The sequence below is a fragment of the Telopea speciosissima genome, chromosome 7 (assembly GCF_018873765.1).
Source record: "Telopea speciosissima isolate NSW1024214 ecotype Mountain lineage chromosome 7, Tspe_v1, whole genome shotgun sequence".
NCBI classification, from domain to species: domain Eukaryota; kingdom Viridiplantae; phylum Streptophyta; class Magnoliopsida; order Proteales; family Proteaceae; genus Telopea; species Telopea speciosissima.
In genome coordinates, this window is record NC_057922.1 from 54,603,721 (window position 1) to 54,625,770 (window position 22,050).

Consider the following 22,050-nt stretch of genomic DNA (forward strand, 5'->3'; position numbering starts at 1 on the left):
GGCTCTGATCTTATTGTTGCTATACAGTAGTTCTTCTCTCATGCCTATATGCCAAGTCAGTAAACTCTACTTCCATATGCCTTGCTCCTAACTCTAAAATAATTATGGCATTCAGTGATTATAGAGCAATAGTCTTACACAATATGCTCTACAAATTTATTGCTAAGATCATAGCCAATAGGCTTCAATGGATCAACTTGTGTCTCATAATCAGTTTGGCCCAGTATTGGCCAAAGACCAATTCAGCCAGATTGAAACCAGACCGAACCAACCGATTGACACCTCTAGTTTGGTAGTTACAGTAAACTATAAAACAAGTATTAAAGAAGGAAGAAAGTATCTCTGACATGTAAACCAAGTTGCATGTTAGCTACATCCATTAGAGTATTCAGGAGTTTCCACGGCTAAGATAAGTAGTCCTATCTGTTGGGAAGCTTTAGTAAATGTTTACCACCAAAAAAAAAAAAAAAGAAGCTTCATTAAACCATCTGTTTCCATTCATTTAAAGTTGGGAGAACGCACAATAATGTCTAGAGTATTGGTACAAAGGAATGTGTGCTAATACAAAAGAGGGTATTTGATGCAATTAGACTTTGAAATTTGACATATGGCTAATCTAGACTATGTTCTTTCTATCCAACAGTCAAAATGGACATTTCATCTCTCCATGAGGCAGAATAGATGCATTGTGACATTTAGATAAATAACAGACCTTCGTGACAATAACAATTCACCTATATAAATGCCTGGTGACATTTGGAAATGTCCTTTTGCAAAGACAAATGAACACATCATATGTTGAGTAATATCTCAAAGAACAGGGTATTAACACCCAACACAGAATTTTTCCAAAACTTCCAAGCAAATACACAATATTATTGGATATGTTCTATTGGAATGTAGATGATGCACAGAAATTTAAAAAAAAAAATGCCAGCTCATTTTGGACACATTTCAAAAGAAAAAACTCATTATGTAGCAGGAGTAGTACCTCAGGAGTTCTATTTTTCCATATCCATCCCCATCGATATCTTTTTAACTAGATGCATCTTCTATTGATTTCAGTGTAAACCATGAATGCGACCTGGTCTCTACATCATGAGATGGTAGGTAGGTGTATTTTTTAAATCTTGGACCTCTTGGTTTGGTAAGGACTGAGGGAAGGTTTACATTTCATGGCACTTCCATATGCTCAAAAACTTATTGCACCACTCACCCAATGTATACAATGTTCAAGCAGAACTATAGCACAAGATTTGTTAATGATCAAGGGATGGAATCCACTGGTCACTCCAAAAATTTACTGATCTAACTACCATTCAGGAATTTTCCAGACTATAAGCATGAGGTTGCATACGATGTAGGGCATTTAAATTGGAAAACAGAGGAATTTGGAGGGTATTTACCATCCAGAATTGATGCCATTAATGAACCCTTTCAGAATAGGAATCTCCAACCTAGTTTCACTGACATGCAGGTGTTGTGTAATGTAGTCTCTTTAAGTGTCAACCATAAATTGAGTTCACATGTCACTAGAAAATAACAAAAAGAACAAAGTTACCGAGGAAAAATTGAAGCATAGTTTCTCAGTCATGGACAAAGCCTTCTTCATTATACATGCATGCATGGCTACAAGAAAAAGAAGCTTTTACATGAAACTACTGGCTTTTGACCATGGTCATTGCCACAATTAGCTGTGTCTTGTACATTATGTGATAACTCTGATGTTCCAACAACTTATATTCCCTATACTTGTTTTCATCAATAAGATGTCAATGTCCATCCAGACCTGATTGATCTGTTCTCCAGAAATGCAGTGGAAGGAGCTGAAAGGCTTTCAAACCAACCTGAATTCTCTAGGAGTCTCTTGATCAGCAAACCTACCGCATAACAAAGGCCTGAGGCTGTCAACCCCATGAGCAAATAGTAAAGTACTGTCTTGACATAAGACCTTGGTGGCCTCCGAACATGGGCCTTCCCTATTGCAAGTAGAATAATGCACACAAGAGAAGCTGCACCACACATAATGAGCTTGTATAACTCATCATCGCTCTTACGGAAAGAAAAGCCGTATGTAACAGGTGGTAATAATCCAAATATAATGTATGATAGCACTGCAACTATTGCATGCAATCGGAAATTCTCTCTCCTTCCAAGTGTTTCTTCGTATCGATCAATAATTGAATTTTCTTGACTGGTGGTTTCATTGAAATCATTCTTCAGTTCCTTAATCTGGAATCATATTCAGAAATAATTATGCAGAAAACTGGAATCATGCCAGACAAAAATCCTTTAGAGACAACTATATCCAAAATGAAGAAAGGAACACCATGTTAGTTTGTATTCTTGATGATGGGCGCATATCCAGTTAATTAACATTATAAGAGATACCAAAAGAATTTCTATTCTTCAGCTCCTGGACCTGCCATTTTCCCTCTTCTGGGTGAAGAAAGGAAAATTTATTATAAACAAGTTGTTCCCCTTTACTTTCCTGCTCATTTTTAGACCACACCATACCTTGGTGCTTTGAGCAAGGATTTAAATCTTGAGATTTGGTCGGCCATATTGGCTGATCCGTCTCAGGATTGGCCAGCACCAATCCATCCAATACTGGCCGATTCTACTGGCATTCTGATAAAGATTGACCTGCTTTGGGCTTGATCAGTCAATCTGTCTCGGAATCTGCAGTGTCTCAGATTTTATCATTGCTACTAGGATCCTAGACTAAGCAACGGAAATATATTGTCTCATGGCCTGTGTTCCATAATATTTATTTAGTTTCATAAAAAAATATTTAGAAGTGATAAGAATGACAGAGGCAGGTTGTTTTTAGAGACACGTCTTGTCAGGCCCATCAGATTTGTTAATTCTTTTATGAACATCTATCTTTTATGGGTCATCTCTTCCTTTATAACGCCTATATTGTTGCTTCTCAGGGCTATGCAGCTCTATTTTGTTCCTGCATTAAGTGTGTTGGAATATGTACACCAGAATACCATGGGGGTATTCTGGTCCTTTTAGGTTGTTTATTTGTTATGTTATTAGGTTTAGCCTGCTCCTCTTATAGAGTCGGCTAGTGTAGGGGTAATTCTGTCCCTTTTGTATTTTTCTCTCTATTATAAATAAAGAGCTTGCCTGATCGATCACATCACTCAAGCATTACAATCTATTCTTCTTCCATCTTCTCTTCTCTCTTTTCTCCTCTCTAAAGTTACTAGTTACAGGTCCTAGGTTTTCTACATGGTATCAGAGCTGTTGTAACTAGTGATTAATTCTCTTCTTGGTTTGCAGTTTTGAGAGTCGTTTCAAAATTCTCCGATTTATGGAGAAACCCTAGTTCATAGAAAGAAAAGAAGAACTGGGGTTTCCTGCCCATTTAATCTTTATCCTTTTTTTTTGTTTAATCTTCCACAGTCATTTGTTCTGCCTAATACTTTGAATATCTCTTTTATTGCTGAATCCAGTTGCCGCTGTTGATTCTTCGAATTCCCTTCTTTTCCGCCTCTGGCTGCCGCTGCTGTACTTTTTTTACTCAAAACGGCTTTCTCTTGTTTTTGAAGATCTGTTTCTGGGTTATAAAACCCTAGTCTCTTGTTCTTGGTTCTTCGATTGGACACCTGATGTCTATTGGAAACCTGATTGCTATCCTGTTGTTATCGGAGGAGATTAGATGGTCTTTTTTGCTGATGTTCGCGGTTACGTAGTTCTCTGCTGCAATTTCCGTCTGGTTGCAGATCACCGTCTGTTCTTTTTCTCGGTTGCGAGGAGGAGAGTTTGGAGTTGTGGTTGGGTTTCGTAAGTTGCTGAATGGGCTCTCGTTCTCTGCTGTTGGCTATTAACTTCTGGTGGTATCGATCCTTTGCTGGAATTTTGTTGCTGCAACTGCTGAGTCTAAGTGTTGCTGCTATTTGCTCATATCGATGTGCAATTGTCAACCTGCCTTGCTGAGTCTATTTTCTGAATTGAAGGATCTGGTAAAATAATCTCTGGGTTTTTTTGCTGATGGCGTCTGCTGAATTGATTATCCCCTGCTACTGCTTAGATGGTTCTTTGCGACCCGCTGCCGATCTTCCCCTGACTTGGCCCGATGTGGCAACGTTGTCGCTGGGTTCTGTTTATCGTAGGAGGTGGGAGACGAATTTGGTTCTTCCCTTTTTACCAGATAATCTCTTAAGCCCTCTTTACAAATTTGTTCCTCCTTTTAGTATTAAAGCCCTCACATCCTTTGATGACTTTCAATTCCAAAATTACCCTTTTGCCTTGGGTGGTATTTGCAATTAGTTTTCATCTATATTACAACATGCACATTCTGGTTATTTACTAGAATGCCATTGCTTGCATAATTGGATTTCAATTTAATTGCAATTCTACCATTCCCCTATTTGACTATCTAATTGACCCTTGTAAATTCTGATTTATTACCAGTTTGCCCTTTGGCCTGGATTGTGTTTAAAAGTGGATTTCAACCAAATTACAGCCATGCCAACCTTTTTTTCCAACTCCGTCTCCTTTCAATATTTCTAATTCCCTTCAAATCCCAAACCTTTGGTATTTACCCATAACACCTTTGGACATTTCTGGTAAATTATAATTTGCCATTCCTTCCTTTTTTAATTACCTATAGCACCTTTGGAAAATTCTGAAAAATTACAGTTTTGCCATTATTCCGCATATCATCTCCTTTATTTGTCCGCGTGTACCACTACACGTGAGGGGGAGATTGAATATTCCATTGCTGAACATTGCAGAACTTGCAAAAACTTGCAGACATTGCAGAACCTTGTAGACATCGCAGAACATTTGTGCAAAACATTGAAGATCAGTTTTTTTCATCATTGCCATTGGGTATCTCTTGTTACTGGGTTGAATTTGCCATGAGGGGGAGATTGAAGTTTTGAAGATATTTTTGGGATCTTGTTTGGTTGCCTATTTGAGGATTTATAGTTGGGTTGACTAAGGTTTTTCCAATGTTTGCTGCCCTATTTATTTATCTTCAAGATTATATGTTATTGTGAAGATCCGAGATTCATTACTAAACAGTTATTGAAAATCGATGAAAGTTGCCTTTTTTGGAAGATTGTGTCTGCCCTTTTTTCTGCCTTTATTAAGATCGGTGCTTCTCTCAATTTTGAAGATCGACCCTTCCCAGGCTTTGCAGAACAATCCTGTCCCGGTTTGCTGATCAAGTCTCCAAGTTTTGAAGATCAATTCTCTCTAGTTCTTGAAGATTTACTATGTCCAAGATTATTTGGCAGCTTCATCCATCCGCCATTGTGTCAAGCTGGACTCTGCTGCAACTCTGTTTCTTCCTATTTTGTTCAAGTTGGGCATTAGTGCTTTATATGCGCCAACTTGAGGGGGAGTGTTGGAATATGTACACCAGAATACCGTGGGGGTATTCTAGTCCTTTTAGGTTGTTTATTTGTTATGTTATTAGGTTTAGCCTGCTCCTCTTATAGAGTCGGCTAGTGTAGGGGTAATTCTGTCCCCTTTGTATTTTTCTCTTTATTATAAATAAAGAGCTTGCCTGATCGATCAGATCACTCAAGCATTACAATCTATTCTTCTTCCATCTTCTCTTCTCTCTTTTCTCCTCTCTAAACTTACTGAGGTTTTCTACAAAGTGCATATTGGGTGGCCATCACATGCTGCATCTTAGATATTCCTTTATTCCTACGTAATAGATTTCCAGTAGTTCATATAAAGCAATATTGCTGACAATGGAAAATTACTCACATTGTGCAAAATGATGACGAGTCCACTCATCAGATTTGCCAATCCCAGAATTACAATATTCACTGTGAAATCACAAAATGAGGATAATTTAAGAAAAAAAGTAGTCTAAACAAAATTATAGATATAAACTTGGGTAATGGAAAAATATGGATTCAATCAAAATGAAAAAGAAAGATCTTATGAAACTTGTAGAACAGCAGATATCATAGGTATCGATAAACAAAATATCCATATACAAGAAATAATTACTGGACAATCTGTTGTATAGATATTTCTGATACATATCTGTGATCAATAGAGCTCTGGACTTCAGTTTCTTTAGAAGGTGACACATCCTTGTGGAAACATAATATCAAGCAATCACACAGTAACAGATAAACAGAAACATAATATTTCTAAATGACTAAGAATTTTGGAACAATAAGGTTTTGCACAGAAGGCTCAATTGATGAGCAAATAATTTCACCATTGGCATTCACTTTGATATATCTTCTCACTCTATATGTTATTTATTATTCTACATTTGACAGGATTTTATTGGTGAGACCACCTCATTTTAAATTAATCAAATAAATTGCAGCATAGTCAACAAATATAATCAACAACTGGGAACTCAATGCATCAGTCGAAGTCCACAATATCCTTCAAACCATAGTTACCAGATCATCGAGGGTGCACCAAGCAGAATTGAAACATTGGAACACCAATTTTGAAAAGATACAAAATTTGGAGCATTCTTGGAGCATACACAGCAGTTGTTGGTTGGGGTGCAACCACAACACATATCCAAAAGCCCCTTCTATTTGGATCATCAATGTAAACCTTCTAATTTTTATAATTAGTACAATCCAAAAAGAAGAATAGAAAAAGATCCTTTTTATTTTATTTTTTTTGAGTTGAGAAAGTAACTACTGACCCACTTTACCTTCCCATCATGTAGAACTGAAAAAAAAATGCAGTTACAAAAGCAATCCACTATTTCAAAAAGCATAAAAATTATCCATGACATTTCTCAGATAACACTGTCAACTCACAAGTAGAAACTTAAATTCGGATTCCCCCTTATGAATTAAGATCTTATATTGTACATGAATGTACTGAATTACACAAAGACATTATTGTGTTAGTAACTTGACTAAAAGTTTATTTTTAATCTTGGTTGGGGATTCCCTGCACTAGGGGTGGAGAGGGGGAGAATCCTACAATTACAAGCCTATAGATAACAAGTTGGTACAGTAACAAGCAAAGAGCACCAATGCTAAAGGCAAAGCCCAGACCCACCAAGGATTAGTACCAGAAATACCCTAATATGTATTGGGAATATTATTCCTTTGGAAGTCGTGTATTGCTCAAGAATGGTGTCATAATGTTGCAGGTTAGCTCTTTGAGCTGATTCCCTCATAGAAGACTGCTGCTGTACGCCTGTACTACTATATTGTTCTTTTTTATAGATTTACTTGTGATACAAAATTGAATATCAGAATGATTTGTTTTGTCAAGAGTCGATAGAGGCCCACTTTATTCATAGATGAGAAAAGAAAACAAATAAGATTTGTTAGGTGGATATGACTCATCCTTATTGTAATACACACGAGATACATTGAACCTAGACTCATGACATACATTAACAGTCCCCCTCAAGTTGGTGCATATATGTCTCTCATGCCCAACTTGCATACAATTGAATGAAACACCTTACAATGCAAACCCTTTGTGAACACATCAGCTAACTGATTTGCCGAGGTAACTAAAGTAATACAAATGGTGCCTTGTTCGAGTTTCTCCTTGATGAAGTGTTGGTTAATTTCAATATGTTTGGTCCTGTCATGCTGAACCGCATTGTGAGCTATGCTAATTGCTGCCTTGTTATCACAATACAGCTCATAGGTTCTGCAATAGTTACTCCCAAATTACTGAGTAATACCTTGAGCAATACGAGCTCATAGACTTCCTGTGCGATTGCCCAATACTCTGCTTCAGCATTTGATCTAGACACTACTGGTTGCTTCTTGCTTCTCTAGGTGACTAGATTCCCTCCAAGGAAAGTACGATACCTTGATGTAGAATGGCGATCATCAATAGAACCAGCCCAATCAGCATCCGTAAAAGCTTCCAACTTTAGATTGCCATTGTTGGAAAATAAGAGGCCTTTTCCAGGGGCTGACTCTAAGTATCTCAGAATTCTGTATACTGCCTCGAGATGTGCAGTCTGTGGATTGTGTAAGAATTGAATGGCAATCCCCACTGCATATGCAATATCTGGCCAAGTATGAGAGAGGCATATCAACCTCCCAACTAATCTCTGATAACTCTCTCTCTATATACTGGACCACCACCCTTGCTGCTGAGATGATGATTGATTTCAATAGGAGAGTCAGCTGGCTTACATCCAAGCCTTCCTGTCTCACTGAGAAGATCTAGGACATACTTTCTCTGGGAAATAAAGATGCCCCTGTTCGATCGAGTGACTTCTATTCCAAGGAAATATCGGAGAGGTCCCAAATCCTTAATCTCGAGTTCTTTTGCTAATTAGGCCTTTATCTTAGAGATTTTTGCCTCATCACTACGTGTCACTAGACTCACTACTATATCATTAATATATACAATGAGAGAAGTGACCTTATCATCTCCATGTTTGATGAACAAAGTGTGATCAGCTTGACTTTGTTTGTAGCCAAATTTCTGCATAGCCCTCAAAAATCGTCCAAACCATGCCAGTGGATATTATTTTACGCCATAGAGAGATTTCCTTAACCGGCACACCTTCCCAGCTATGGATGATGCTTCAAAACCTGAACGTCCATTTATACTTCCTCTTCCAAGTCGCCATTAAGGAAGACATTCTTGACATCTAACTACTAGAGATTCCAACCTAGATTGGCAGCACACGATAGTAGAGCACGACCTGAGTTCATTTTCGCAACAAGGGTGAAAGTATCCTGATAGTCAATGCCATAGGTTTGTGTAAAGCCCTTGACAACCAACCTTGCTTTGTACCTCTCAATGGTTCCATCAGCCTTATGCTTCACAATGTACTCCCACTTACATCCTACTAGCTTCTTCCCTTCTATATAGGGAAAAAGTTCCAAAGTGCCATTCTTTTTAAGAGCCTGCATTTCGTCTATCATAACGTCGTTCCAATTGGGATTAGTCATATATCTTTCCAGCCTAGTGGAATAAAAATAGAGGATATGGAGGAAACACGGGCCTGATAGGATGGGGACAAGGATTCATGGGAAATAAAGTTAGAAATGGGATGTTTAGTATATGCTCTAACTCTTCTCTTAATAGCAATAGGAATGTCAAAGGCATTAGTACCAGTGGAAGAATTAGTATTACCTGAATGAGGTGAAGGAGGTGGATCAAGATCAGGGAGTACCGTTGGCATGGTAGGTCAGTCGTGGGCTGTTTTGTGTGGTCGTTGCGCTGGAGAAAGTAAGTAAGTCCTTTTTCCAAGTATCACCCTTCACTGTTATTTGCTTGTGCTCTCTTCCCCTCAATACAAACAGTATCGACAAAAAGGCCTGGAGGAGTATCTGGCAATATACTCTCCCCTTAAGAGATGAATGATAGTAAGGTTCAGATTCATGGAATGTAACATCCATGGCAAAAAAATAGAATATGGGAGGGAGAATGATAGCATTTGTAACCCTTATGGGGGCCAAAGTACCCAAGGAAGATACAACGGAAAGCCCTGGGCTCAAGTTTGGATCGGGAGGGTATGGAGTTGTGAGCATAACAAACACACCCACACTTGAAGAGAAAGATGAGAAGCCAAGGAAGGATCCAGAAGAAAACTCCCATGGGTTTTAAAGTCCAGAACGCTGAAAGGAACTCCGTTTATAAGATAGGCCGCAGTGATGACAACATCGCCCTAATAATACTTCAAAACATTCATTATAAAGAGAAGGGAACGAGTAACATCAAGTAGATGACGATTCTTCCGCTTAGGAATTCAATTTTGTCCCGGAGTACAAACACAGGAAGTTTGGAAGAGGATGCCCAGCTCATCAAGATATTAATGAAAATGATTGTCAATATATTTGGTTCCGTTATCATAACGAAGAATCCAGACCTGGGCACTACACTAGGTCCGGATTATGGTGTGAAAGGAACAAATGCAGGTAAAAGTTTCAGATTTATTGCGATGAAGATAAACCCAAGTTAAACGAGTACAGTTATCAATGAAAGAAATAAACCACTTAAAACCATATCTAGAGACAATGCGAAAGGGTCCCAATACATCTGAGTGAATAACAGAAAATGGAATGTCACTTTTATTAGAACTTGAAGAATATGAAGTGCAGGTATGTTTAGCTAACTCACAGGTTTCACAATGAAGGGTGTCTGGACTACAACCCTTTATTAAAGCAGGAAACATTAAACTTAAAGTACGGAATGAAGGATGAGCAAGCCATTGGTGTCAACAATGTATTTGCTGTAGAACACTATCAGCCCAAAGGGTATGAGTAGAGAGTCAATAGGAGGATCCGGAACTAAGTAGTACAGGCCGTCTCGCACCTTACCATAGCCAATCGTTGCTCCCTTCACCAGATCCTAGAAAGACAGTGGGTACAATAAAATGAGACACAATTAATTTCAACTGTGAGACGGACGGAAAATAGAGAGCAAGTTGGCAAATAGGTTAGGTACATGTAAAACAGATGACAAGGATATATTGAGAGAACATTTCATAGAACCTTTACTAGAAATGGAGGATAAAGATCCATCTGCCACACAAAACTTGTCCTTACCCAAACTAGGTAGGTATGAACAAAAGAGGTTGAAGGACCATATGATCAGAGGCTCCAAGATCAAGAGCTAGGAAGGACTAGAACCAGAGGAGACATGAAAAATACCTAACTGGACAAGATTGGAAGTAGAGGTAGGGCTAGGCACAGAAAGAGTGGTCCCAAGCTGAGACATCATGCGCTGAAGTGCCAGTAACTGATCTGAAGAGAAGGGTGTTGTAAACACGGATGCAGGAACAAGCAGTCCAATCTGAGAAGTATCAGTAGGCTCAGTGAGATGTGTCTGGTACCGAGTATAACACTGTTTCCCACCATGACCCCCTTTAGGGCGACAATATAGTTTCTAAAATGTCTTATGGGTATGCTGGGGTTTGCGGCGATAGTCACATTTGACTGGTTCTCTAGTACTAGAAGTTGCCTTAGGAGCAAAAGGCTCCCCATTTGCAAGTGTAGAAACCAGGGCTGAGCGAGGCCACACAACAGGTGGCATCATAACAGAATGGTGGCGGTCTTCATGTTGAAGCAAGTACTAAACCAGGAGGGTGGGAAATGTATCCTTGCCAAGAATCTGAACGTGAATCTGGTCGTACTCTAGATTTAGGCCAGTAAGAAAATCATAGACCCGTTCCATTTCACGCTCTTTCTGAAAAGTAGTGGCATCAGAAGTACATGCCATGGGAACATGGTGATAAAAATCCAGTTGTTGCCATAGAGCATTCAGAGCAACATAATAAGATGTAAGAGACAAACCCTTCTAAGCAGTATCATGAACTTGTCGGCAGAGCTCATAGATTTGTGCATAGTTACTGGTCTGTGCACATATCTGTTGTACTGCATCCCATAACTCCTTTGCAAATTCATAAGAATGAAACTGGCATTGATATGAGGCTCCATGGAATTGAGCAAAAATGACATAATCAATGTATCATTAGCTAGCCATATATTTTTGGCAGTGCCTTCCGTTGGTATAGGGGTATTACCCGTCAGGTACCCCAAAAAATGATTTCCACGAATGGTCAACCAATATGCCCTTGACCAGGCAAGGAAATTAGACCCGTTCAATTTTGTTGGTCCCAGCTGGAGGGATGATTTATGGCCATGAGTCCCAACACAACTTACCTCACTACCCCCAAGACCTCCCAAGGGGATAGTATTGCTACTTTCCGCCATAGAGTCGGAATCTCAAGCAAAATGATAGGGTGTTGAAAGTATATGTGAGAAAATAAAGAGAAGCAATGTGGTGACTATCGTATCATAGAAGTAGAAGTGGTGCGAGGGCGCTGGAGACCATATGAGGGAAGGTGGTAACCTGGTAGCAAGTAATAGGGCTTAGGAGAGCAATGGTGAGGCTGAGGGCCTAGGAGGACCTAACAGAAGATCGGTAAAGGCCTAGGTGACCTTAGCGATCGAGGTACAGGCCTTGGGTGGCCCAGCGGATGAGCGACGAGGGGCCTGGGGCCTCGCAGGTGAGTGGAAAGGGGCCTGGAGGCCTCATGGGTGAGCGGCAAGGGCATAGGGCCAGAAGGAGGGCAACAAGGCTGCTGACACCAGTGGTGGATTGGTAGGGGCCGACAAGGGCTGGCGATGCCAGCGAGGAGGCCTAAGAGGCATAGCGGTGACTAGCGGTAGCAGGCTGTAGGTGGTGGTGCGACATGCATCGATCAACAATGGTTCGTGGTGATGTTAGAGAGTCACAAGTGGTGCGATGCGTTGGTGCATGTTCAGTTAACCATGCTTGACCGGAGAGGCCAGAGTCTCGAGAACTAGTGATGGTGATCCTTCTGGGGGTGTAAAAATAAAAAACCTCTCTACGGTTTTGGGCTCTGACACCAAGTTGAATATCATAATGATTTGGTTGGTCAAGAGGTGACAGAGGCCCACTTTATTTATAGATGAGAAAAGAGAACAAATAAGGTATGTTGGGTGGATGTGACTCATCCCTATCCTAACACAAACGAGAAACATTGAATCTAGACTCATGACATACATTAATAAACAACAACAATAACAACTCAGCCTTATCCCAATTAAATGGGGTCGGCTACATGGATTCTTGCCCTCCAATCAGCTCTATTCGAGGCCATACTTGATACATAGCCCTATGCATGTCTCCTCGCCATTTCTCTTAAGATCATTTTAGGTCTGCCCCTGGCTCTTTTAGTTCTTTCAATTTGGATCAAATCACTCCTCCGTACTGGGGCATCCAAAGGCCTCCGTTGAACATGACCATGCCACCTCAAACGACTTTCTCATAGCTTATCATGTATCGGAACTACTCCCAAATCAGCTCTAATATGATCATACTTTACTTTATTAATGTAGTCCTAGATAGATGACAAATCCACTAGGAGCCAATAACCAGGACCTTCCTAAAACAACTAGCCGATTGAGGCAGATTTGAGGAAATTAGGACAAAACTAGGGTTATACTTAGGGTAATGGGGTGGGATCTTATTTAGTAAAGCTCGGCAGGTTTTTAGAAGCCTAATGATGTAGGTTGGGTGAGCTTTGAGTGAAGATTTACAAAATCAGAAAATTAGGGTTAGGGTTTTGGGGGAAGATGAATGTGGTGAATTTCAGGGTTTAGAGTTGGAGTTATGGGCAGGGATTCAGGTCGAGTTTCCCAATGGCAGAGGAGGTCACTCGGCCAAAGTTTGATGTTTAGATGAGGGCTGGAAGTGGTTGATCTGTAATTTAGGGTTTGGATTCTAATGGAGGTGAAGGGGGGGGGGGGAATTAGGGTTTTTGAGGGGAGGATGGGCCTAGGGTTCAGGTCGAGTGGAAGGGTTGATGTGTAGGAGCTGTGGTTGAATTTTGAAGGTAAACTAATGGGGGAATTGAGCTGAACAACTTAATGAAGGTCTAGGGTTTATATGAATTGATGGGGATTATGGGGAAGATGATAATTTCTAGAGTTTAAGGAATTCAAATAAAATAAAAGGGGCGAATGTAGGGTAGGCTGTAGAGGATTAGGAGAAGAAGGGAATGACTGAAAACATTAATCAACTTACTGGAATTGCAGGTTCTTCAATGGCAGCTTGAAGATGAGCTTGAACAAGACCTCCCAATCTTAACAGATGCAAGGGGTTGATCGGAGTCCACCAATCCCTTCACCTTGAGATCCACTAGGCACACTCACCAAGGAGCAGAGCAGCAGCAGCAGCAATGGCATGCAAACATGACTGAAAATAATTAATCTGAACTGTGGGGAGCCTCTCATGATTTCTTTTATTTTATAATATGGCTATAGTCCAAATCCTATAACAATCTAAATCCCTCCTTCATAAATCATGAAAGGGTAAGACTGAAATTAAAAACTAATTAAAACAACTTAAAACCAATTAAAACCTTAAACTAAGAAGATTCCTAAGTAACCAATAGGATATAAGACCCTATCAGCCAATAGGAACATTTCACTTAAATTGGACCAGTGGTTCAACCGGTTCAATTTAAAACACTAAAACATGAAAAATAAACAAAGTATTGGGCTAATCCTATATGCAACCTATGTACCCCTAGTTTAGGCTCATTAAAGTGGCCTATTACATAGAAAACCCTTGGGGATCAAAGACCCAACATATATGTATCCCAACCCTAGACTTATTTCTAAAGAAATAAGCCCATTTCGATGATGAATCTGCATCATTTATCCTTCCTAGTTTTCCCAACCATCCATCTCAACATCCTCATTTTCGCCACGCTATGTTTATGTATATGATGTTTTTAACTATCCAACATTCCGGACCATACATCATAGCCCCTCGTATGACTATCCTATAAAATTTTCCTTTATGTTTTAATGGAATACGCCGATCACACAACACTCTAGACGCACCTCCCCACTTCATCCATCCTATTTTAATTCTCTATGAAACATCATCCTCTATATCACCCTCTTTACTAATGATTGAACTCAGATACCTAAAATAATCACTTTGCGAAATCTCCATCTCATCAATTTTCATCACCTCATTATCAGTCTTAGTGTTATCAAAGTTACACACCACATACTCCGTCTTAGTTCTACTTCTCTTAAAACCTTTTGATTCCAAGGTTGATCTCTATAACTCCAACTTGGCATTAATCCCTACTTTTGTCTCATCAACCAAAACATAATCTTCAGCAGAGAGCATATATCAAGGAACCTCATCTTGAATGTCGTTGGTTAAATCATCCATGATGAGCGCAAACAAATAAGGGCTTAAATCTGATCCTTGATGTAAACCCAATTTTAATTGGGAATTCACTACCATGACCCCCCCAGTTCTTACAATTGTCACCGCACCATTATACATATCTTTATTTATGTCCACATATTTATTTGAAACACTTCTCTTCTCTAGAACTTGCCAGACTGACTCTCTAAGGACTCTGTCATAAGATTTTTCTAGGTCAATAAAGGCCATATGGAGATCCTTCTTGCAATCTCTAAATCTTTCCATGAGTTTCCTAAGTAAATAGCTTCTATCGTGGATCTTTCTGGAAAAAAACCAAATTGGTTCTCCATAATAGTAGTTTCTTGTCTCAGGTGGGTTTCAATAACCCTCTCCCATAATTTCATAGTATGAGTCATTAGTTTTATGGTTCTATATTATTACAACTCTGAATATCATCTTTATTTTTGTAAATTGGAACCGCTATGCTTCTCCTCCATTCATTTGGCATTTTTTCTTATGCTCATAATCTTATTAAACAACTTGATTACCCAAGATAAACCATAGATTCCTAAGCTCTTCCACTCTTCTATTGGGACCTTATCTGGGCTGTGTTGCTTGCCTAGTTTCCTTCTTAAAGCTTCTTTTACTTCAGACACCGTAATCTTTCATATATATCTATGACATGTGGTGTCTTGATGGGTACTGCAGTCTTTCGGAACACTATTACTCGAAGTGTCTTCATTTAGTACGTTTCAGAAAAAACCTTCCAGATTTACTTGTGATGAATAATAATAATAATAATAATAATAATAATAGTAATAGTAATAATACTAACGCTAATAATAACAATAATAATGTAATGCACAATAACAAGTGGATCCTATACACATCTCAAATTCATAGCCTTAAAGTTGATTAGAAGCTTTAATGGAATCAATCTGATTTTGTTTGAAGTTGAACAAATTCTTTTGAAATACATACATGTGGTAGCGTCACTAGCAGCAGCAGAAGATACAACACCCAGGCTTGTAATTGATTCAATTAAACCACCATATATAATGCTTTTTAAGACATCCCATTCATGAGCTCTTCCAGGTACTGCTGAATCAACAACATCATGCATATCTCGATCAGCTTGAATACATACTGCAACATTATCTCCTGCAACATTATATAAGATATATCAATATTTTTTTCCTTTTTAGGGAGGCATATAATCAATATAGATCAACAACACTATGCATACAGCAACAGCATCTCCTGCATCATGATATTAAGGATTGATCTTTTGTTTCCTTTTAGGGTTGGGAGGTAAATCAAGATATTCAATCTAAGATTATAGCTTTTGAACAGAAGTGGCACAAAAAAAAAATAATGCTTATTTTTAGATTATGATATAGAATAAGGAATGGAGGAAGGAAAATATTAGTTATAGAATTACAAAGATGAGACTTGGAAAGCATAGCATACAACATTGCTCCCCTTCACTATGTTCCTTTAGTCAATTGATATAAAATGTCAACATACTCTCCCGGTCTCCCTCCCTTTCCTTCTTTCCCTGGAGGGTATACCAGGACAACAATACATGGCCTTAAATAGAGTTTAGGCAAAACAGGATCCATGTAGCTGTCCCCAATTAGTTGGCTTAAGTCTTTGTTGAGTTTAGTTGGCTTAGGTGGTGCGGGAACCAGCTTGATGGAACAGTTCAACATGTAATATGATATAAGCAATCTGATTAATCAAACCAAAATAAGTGGTACAAGAACAAATAACATATTACGAGAATCCTCTTCCAGTGGGATCAAATGAAGTTAGAGAGAGAGAGAGAGAGAGAGAGAGAAGATTTTGTGTGGAATTGCTTGAATGTGGCTTATGTACAATGTGTCCATATACACCTCCTCATCAAGTTCTCCATTGAGAAAAGCATTTTTCACATCCAGCTGTTGTAAATCCCATCCAAGATTGACTGCACAAGATAACAAAACTCAAACAGTATTCAACTTTGCAACCGGGGCAAATGTCTCCTGGTAATTGATCCCATATGTCTAAGTAAACCCTTTTGCCACGAGTTGTGCCTTATATCTATCCACAATGCCATTCACCTTCTGTTTCACCATAAACACCCACTTGCATCCAACAGTCCTTTTCCCTGGAGGAAGAATCACAAGCTCCCATGTGTCATTTTTTTTTTCAAGGCTTCCATTTCTTTCATCATTGCCGCCTTCCACTTTCCATCTAAAAGAGCTTCCTACCAATTTTGAGGAATACGAACAGAAGAAATAGAAGAAACAAAAGCATGAAAAGATGGAGAAAGAGATTCATAAGAAACAACATGAGATATAGGGTGCTAAGTGCAAGCCCTAACACCTAGGCGAACAGTAATAGGTAGGTCAAGAGAAGAAGTATTACCAGGTCGGGAAGTAGATTCTGCCGTTCTGGATCCGGAGTTGGCAACTGGATGGATACTTGTGTCATAGTGGATTGAAGTTGCTTGTGTCTGGTTCTGCTCTTTGCATAAACCTTCAAATTTGAGGCATCAATCCTCCTCTGAAATTCACCAATGGTTTTCTGGACTGGAGTGATCTCTCCCTGAGTAGGAATTTCGATAATCTCCCCCTGTGTAGGAACATCTCCCCCTGAAGAAGAGGAAGGGACAAGAGCAGGAACCTCCCCTTGTATAGGGACAGAAGAGGGAGGAACAAGAGCAGACTCATCATGAACATCTCTAAGGGGGGTCTATGGTCAACACATCTTCACTAGAACTCTCCCCTTGAAGAGGTGGGAACGAATAATAGGAGAGAGTCTCATGAAAGACCACATCCCTACTGACCATGGTACGTCGGGCAATAGGATAATAGCACTTGTACCCCTTTTGGGTAGCAGAGTAACCTAAGAAAATGCAGCAGAGACCACGGGGCTCAAGTTTACTAGAGGATTTCGTATTCCTAGCATAACAAACATAGCCAAACACCTTAGGGGGAGCAATAAAGGAAGAAGAGCCATGTAATAGCTCAACAGGGGGACTTGGAGCCAAGAACCTGAGTGGGCAGCCTATTAATTAAATAGGCTGCAGTAAGGACAACATCCCCCCAATAAAAAGATGGAACATTTCGAGCAAACATAAGTGCTCTAGCCACCTCCAAGAGATGGCGATTTTTCCTCTCAGCCACACCATTTTGGGCTGGAGTATCAACATAACTGGTCTAATGTAAAATCCCATGGGCAGCAAGGTATTTTTGGAACTGACCTTCCATATACTCTGTCCCATTGTAGCTTCTTAAGACTTTGAGAGTGGCATTAAATTGGGTTTGAATCATCTTATGAAAATGCTGAAAACAGGAAAAAACCTCATTTTTTGTGTGCATCAGATAGACCCAAGTGGATCTGGAATAACAGTCTATGAATGTGACAAACCACCGAAGACCAGAGATAAAAACTTTACGGCTAGGACCCCACACATCAGAATGAACCAAGTGAAATAAAGAAGAACTTCTTTTATTAGAAATAGGATAAGTTAAACAAGTCTACACAAACCTCACAAAAAAAAATCTTCCTTATTACAATGTTTAACCAAATCTGGAAATAAATGGCATAAATTTCCTAAGGGGGTTGGCCTAATCTAGAATGCCATTGGTGTAGTGCAGAGGAGAAAGAAGAAGTTTGACTTAGTTGGGAAGGTAATGCTCCTGGAGGAAGAAGTCCATCATCAAGCAGGTACAATCCACCATGCACTTTACCCTATCCAATCGTCTTCCCCGATTCCAGTTCTTGAAAAACACAATGAGTGGGAAAAAAAATCACTTTGCAATTCAGATTTTTTGTAAGGCTACTAATAGAGAGAAGATTAGTAGTGAAATTGGGAATATGCAAAACAGAGGACAAGGTAAGAGAAGGGGAGCAGCTAATGAATCCTTTTTCGGAAACTGATGAAAGGGAGCTATCAGCTACTTTGACCTTATCCTTGCCAGAAGTAGGGGAATAGGTATTAAAAAGGCTAGAAGAACCTGTCATGTGATCAGTGGCACCGGAGTCTATGATCCATGGAGTGGAGACAACCGATGCACAGTGACCAGCAAAAAAAATACTTGAATGGGTAAAGTGGGAACCTGATGGAGTGGAGCAACCGACAGGAAGAGATGTAGTAGAGGCAACGGAAGTCTGTAACATATGCCTGAAAGCCTGTAATTCTTCCTGGGAGAGACTATGTTCAGCAGTGGGGGCTGTAGCTACACTTTCAGTGTGATTAGCCTTGTTTTTAGTTTTAGCACGAGCAAGTTTGGCCTCAAAATCAGTAGGCTTCCCATGTAGTTTCCAACAATTAGCTTTAGTGTGGTATAGTATGTTGCAATGGTCACACTTAACAGGCTCTTTTGCCGAAGTGGCCAAAGCAGTACCCTTAGATGGAGGAATAGGGCTGGAATCAGCAGCTTGAAAAGCTCATCTCTCAACCGTAGGAGAGAACAACATGGCAGCCCGACGGGTCTCCTCAGTGTGAACAAAAGCAAAGGCTTGCTCCAATGTTGGGAAAGGTATCCGACCAAGAACTTGAACACGAATTGGATCGTATTCAGCATTAAGACGAGCTAAAAAATCATAAATACGAATCTGGTCCACATATTTGCGATAGGCAGCAATATCCAGCGGTAGAGGGCTGGAAACGAGAGTAGTAATCCAATTGTTGCCATAAGCTCTTGAGGGCAGCATAATACTTGGAGACAGATAACTCCTTCTGAGCAGTGGCATGGAGTGTCTTACGGATCTCACAAACTTGGGCATCCTTCCCCAATTGTCCATAGGTTTCCTTGGCAACAGTCCATATTTGTGTAGCTGTTTCAAGGAGGAGATACTGACTAAAGAGATCAGGTTGCATGGAGTTCAACAAGAATGACATGACCATAGCATCATTAGCAATCCATCGAGCCTGAAGGGGACCCTCATCAGGAGGCTGTGTAGAGGTGCCAGTAAGATGGCCAGTAAGTCCTCTTCCAGCCATAGTCAAGGAGAGAGATCTGGCCCACATTAAATAATTGGTACCATCCAATTTAATAGCAGCAGCATAAGGGAGAAACTCAGTCCTAGACTGATCATCACCTCCAGAAGTAGCCATGGTAAGATCAGACATCATGAGGTAATCGAGGTACCAAAGCAGCCAGCCAATTAAAGAAACAGAAAATCAGATCGATATGGGCAGAATCGATCAGAAATATGGGAAACATAATATCTTCAAAAAACTTCAATAGAATGGGCTGTAATTGAGGTCAAGTGCACCAATAGGAGAGGAAAAGCTTCCCTCAAAAAAATTCTGCAATCAGATGGCTGAAACCCTAAGATCGATATGGTGTCCGGGTTTTCAAAACCCTAACAGTTGAGATCGATGTAGGAAATGAGCTGCAACTTGAAAAATCTTCAATTGTTGATGAAGAACCTTGATCGATGTTGTCCGAAGCCTGCTAGTGGAGCTCCAAAGTGAACAATCAACCTCCCAAGCTGATAGGGTTGATTTTCAAAAAAAAAAAAATGGAAGCAGTCCAAAAAATCGCAGAAGATAGAAGGCAGCAGCTATCGGGAAAAAAAAATCAGATCATCTACGGTGAGGTGGGATGGAGGGCAGCATCTAGATCATAATATGATCACCTCATTAGTGCTGCCCTTGAAGGATGTAGAGAACCAAGAAGAGAGAAAGGAAGGTGGAAGTGATGGAGAAAACAGGTTTTGTATAACCTAAATCAGAGAATTGGCTCTGCTGCCATGTTAACCGAAACTATTAGAATGAGAATGCTTGAATGATCTAATCGACCAAGCAAGCCTTTGTATTTATAAATTCAGAATTACATCCTAAAGACAGAATTACCCCTAGCTTAGCCGACTTCATTAGGCAATACATTAAACATAAAATAAAACCTCAAAAAGACCAGAATATTCCCACGGTATTCTGGTGTACATTATTCAACAATATGGACATGTGAACTAGGGTTTGGCAGTAATTAAATTACATGCCCTATAATTCACTATGTGATGTTGTTTGGTAGAGGGGTTAATTTGCAATTACTTAGATTAATTGTGAATATCTACATTTTAGTGGAGTAAACAGTATTAATTTTTTTCAAATGGTATTAAATTATCTAATAAGAGGACAGGCCTTGGTGCAATGGTAAAGGTTGCTCGGTTCGAATCTGGACTCTGGAAACAGCCTCTCTGCGAAAGCAAGGGTAAGACTGCGTACATTATGATCCCCCCCAGACCCGCAGTGGCGGGAGCCTCGTGCACTAGGTACGCCCTTTTAAAAAAAATTATCTAATAATATCTTTAATTAGATTAAAGATATAGTGGGATAATTATGTTAGATAAATATCACTTTTTTATTCTACCTCTTCCCTCCCTTTAGTAGCAATCTAGGAATAGGACACTTGGCATGTAGGGATTGGAAATCCCAATGATACTCTATGTAAGAAACCCTAATTAGTGGGTTTTATAAAGAGAAGTGGAGAGGAGGCAACCCACGATTTTAGTAGTCTCCTCCCACCCCCCAATGTTTTGATCTCTCTCCTACTCCTTGTGTGTGTGAGTTAGGGTTTGTGAAACTCTAAAAGAGAGAGGTTAAGTGTGTCCCTCTTGGAGTTTGAATCCGTTTAGCACTGAAGGCATCGATTCTTGGTGTTGCTAGGGCCTCGGGTGTGCAAGAGCTATTATCAGGAGGAGGAACTACAATTGTGGTTCTAAGGTAACCCGTTTCCCTTCCTGATTAATTTTTTTTTTTGTACGATGATTTCGGATGCAAGAGATACCCAATCCAAATTTTCAGCTGCATTTTTGGGTTTCCACCATCAAATCTAACACACAGTATTTATCGTATCAATAAAACAGAAGGCTTTTTAATTGTTTGTTGATACTGAGAGTTGGGAAAATAAGTGTGTGTGCAAATTGAACTATCCCATTGAAGAATTGCTAGGGAATCACGGTACATACCCCTATCAGATTGGTCTCCTGCAAATCCCACTGCTCCTTGTAGGGATGTAAGAGTGACTTGGTGCACATCTTTCTGAAATTCCCCACCTGAAACCTCAACTCTTTCATTCACATGAAATTCATCAACGGGCAAAAATTTTGGAGGCAGTACTGATATGGTGTTCCCATCTGCAAATGCTTCTCAAAAATACAAAACAATTAAATTGGTAAGTTAACACTAAAGTTTTGATCAAGGAATCAAAGGGGGGGGGGGGGAGCAGTTATAATCAAGAAAAGAAAATAATTTGAGAAGTTGGGGAACAATTTTCCAATGGAAAAAGAAGACCTGCCCAAAATAGCTGATGAAAACCAGGAAAATAGAGCGCCATTATTTCTGATCAGCATTGGTTCATAATTCTCTCTGAAGGAATTGCTGTACATGATGAAAAAAATTTATCTTTT

At 39.7% G+C, this 22,050-nt stretch overlaps 1 protein-coding gene across 1 annotated transcript in view; it reads right to left on the minus strand.

Annotated features, from left to right (window-relative positions):
• Positions 1 to 1,662: 1,662 nt before the first annotated feature.
• LOC122666925 (membrane protein of ER body-like protein) overlaps positions 1,663 to 22,050 on the minus strand; it is a 46,707-nt gene continuing 26,319 nt past the window's right edge. Inside the window, exons 5-7 of the mRNA XM_043863038.1 lie at positions 15,625 to 15,804; positions 5,737 to 5,798; positions 1,663 to 2,232 (exon numbers count right to left, since the gene is read on the minus strand). Of these exons, the coding sequence (XP_043718973.1) occupies positions 1,762 to 2,232; positions 5,737 to 5,798; positions 15,625 to 15,804 (713 nt within the window). The 3' untranslated portion in view covers positions 1,663 to 1,761. The remainder of the gene's footprint in view (positions 2,233 to 5,736; positions 5,799 to 15,624; positions 15,805 to 22,050) is intronic.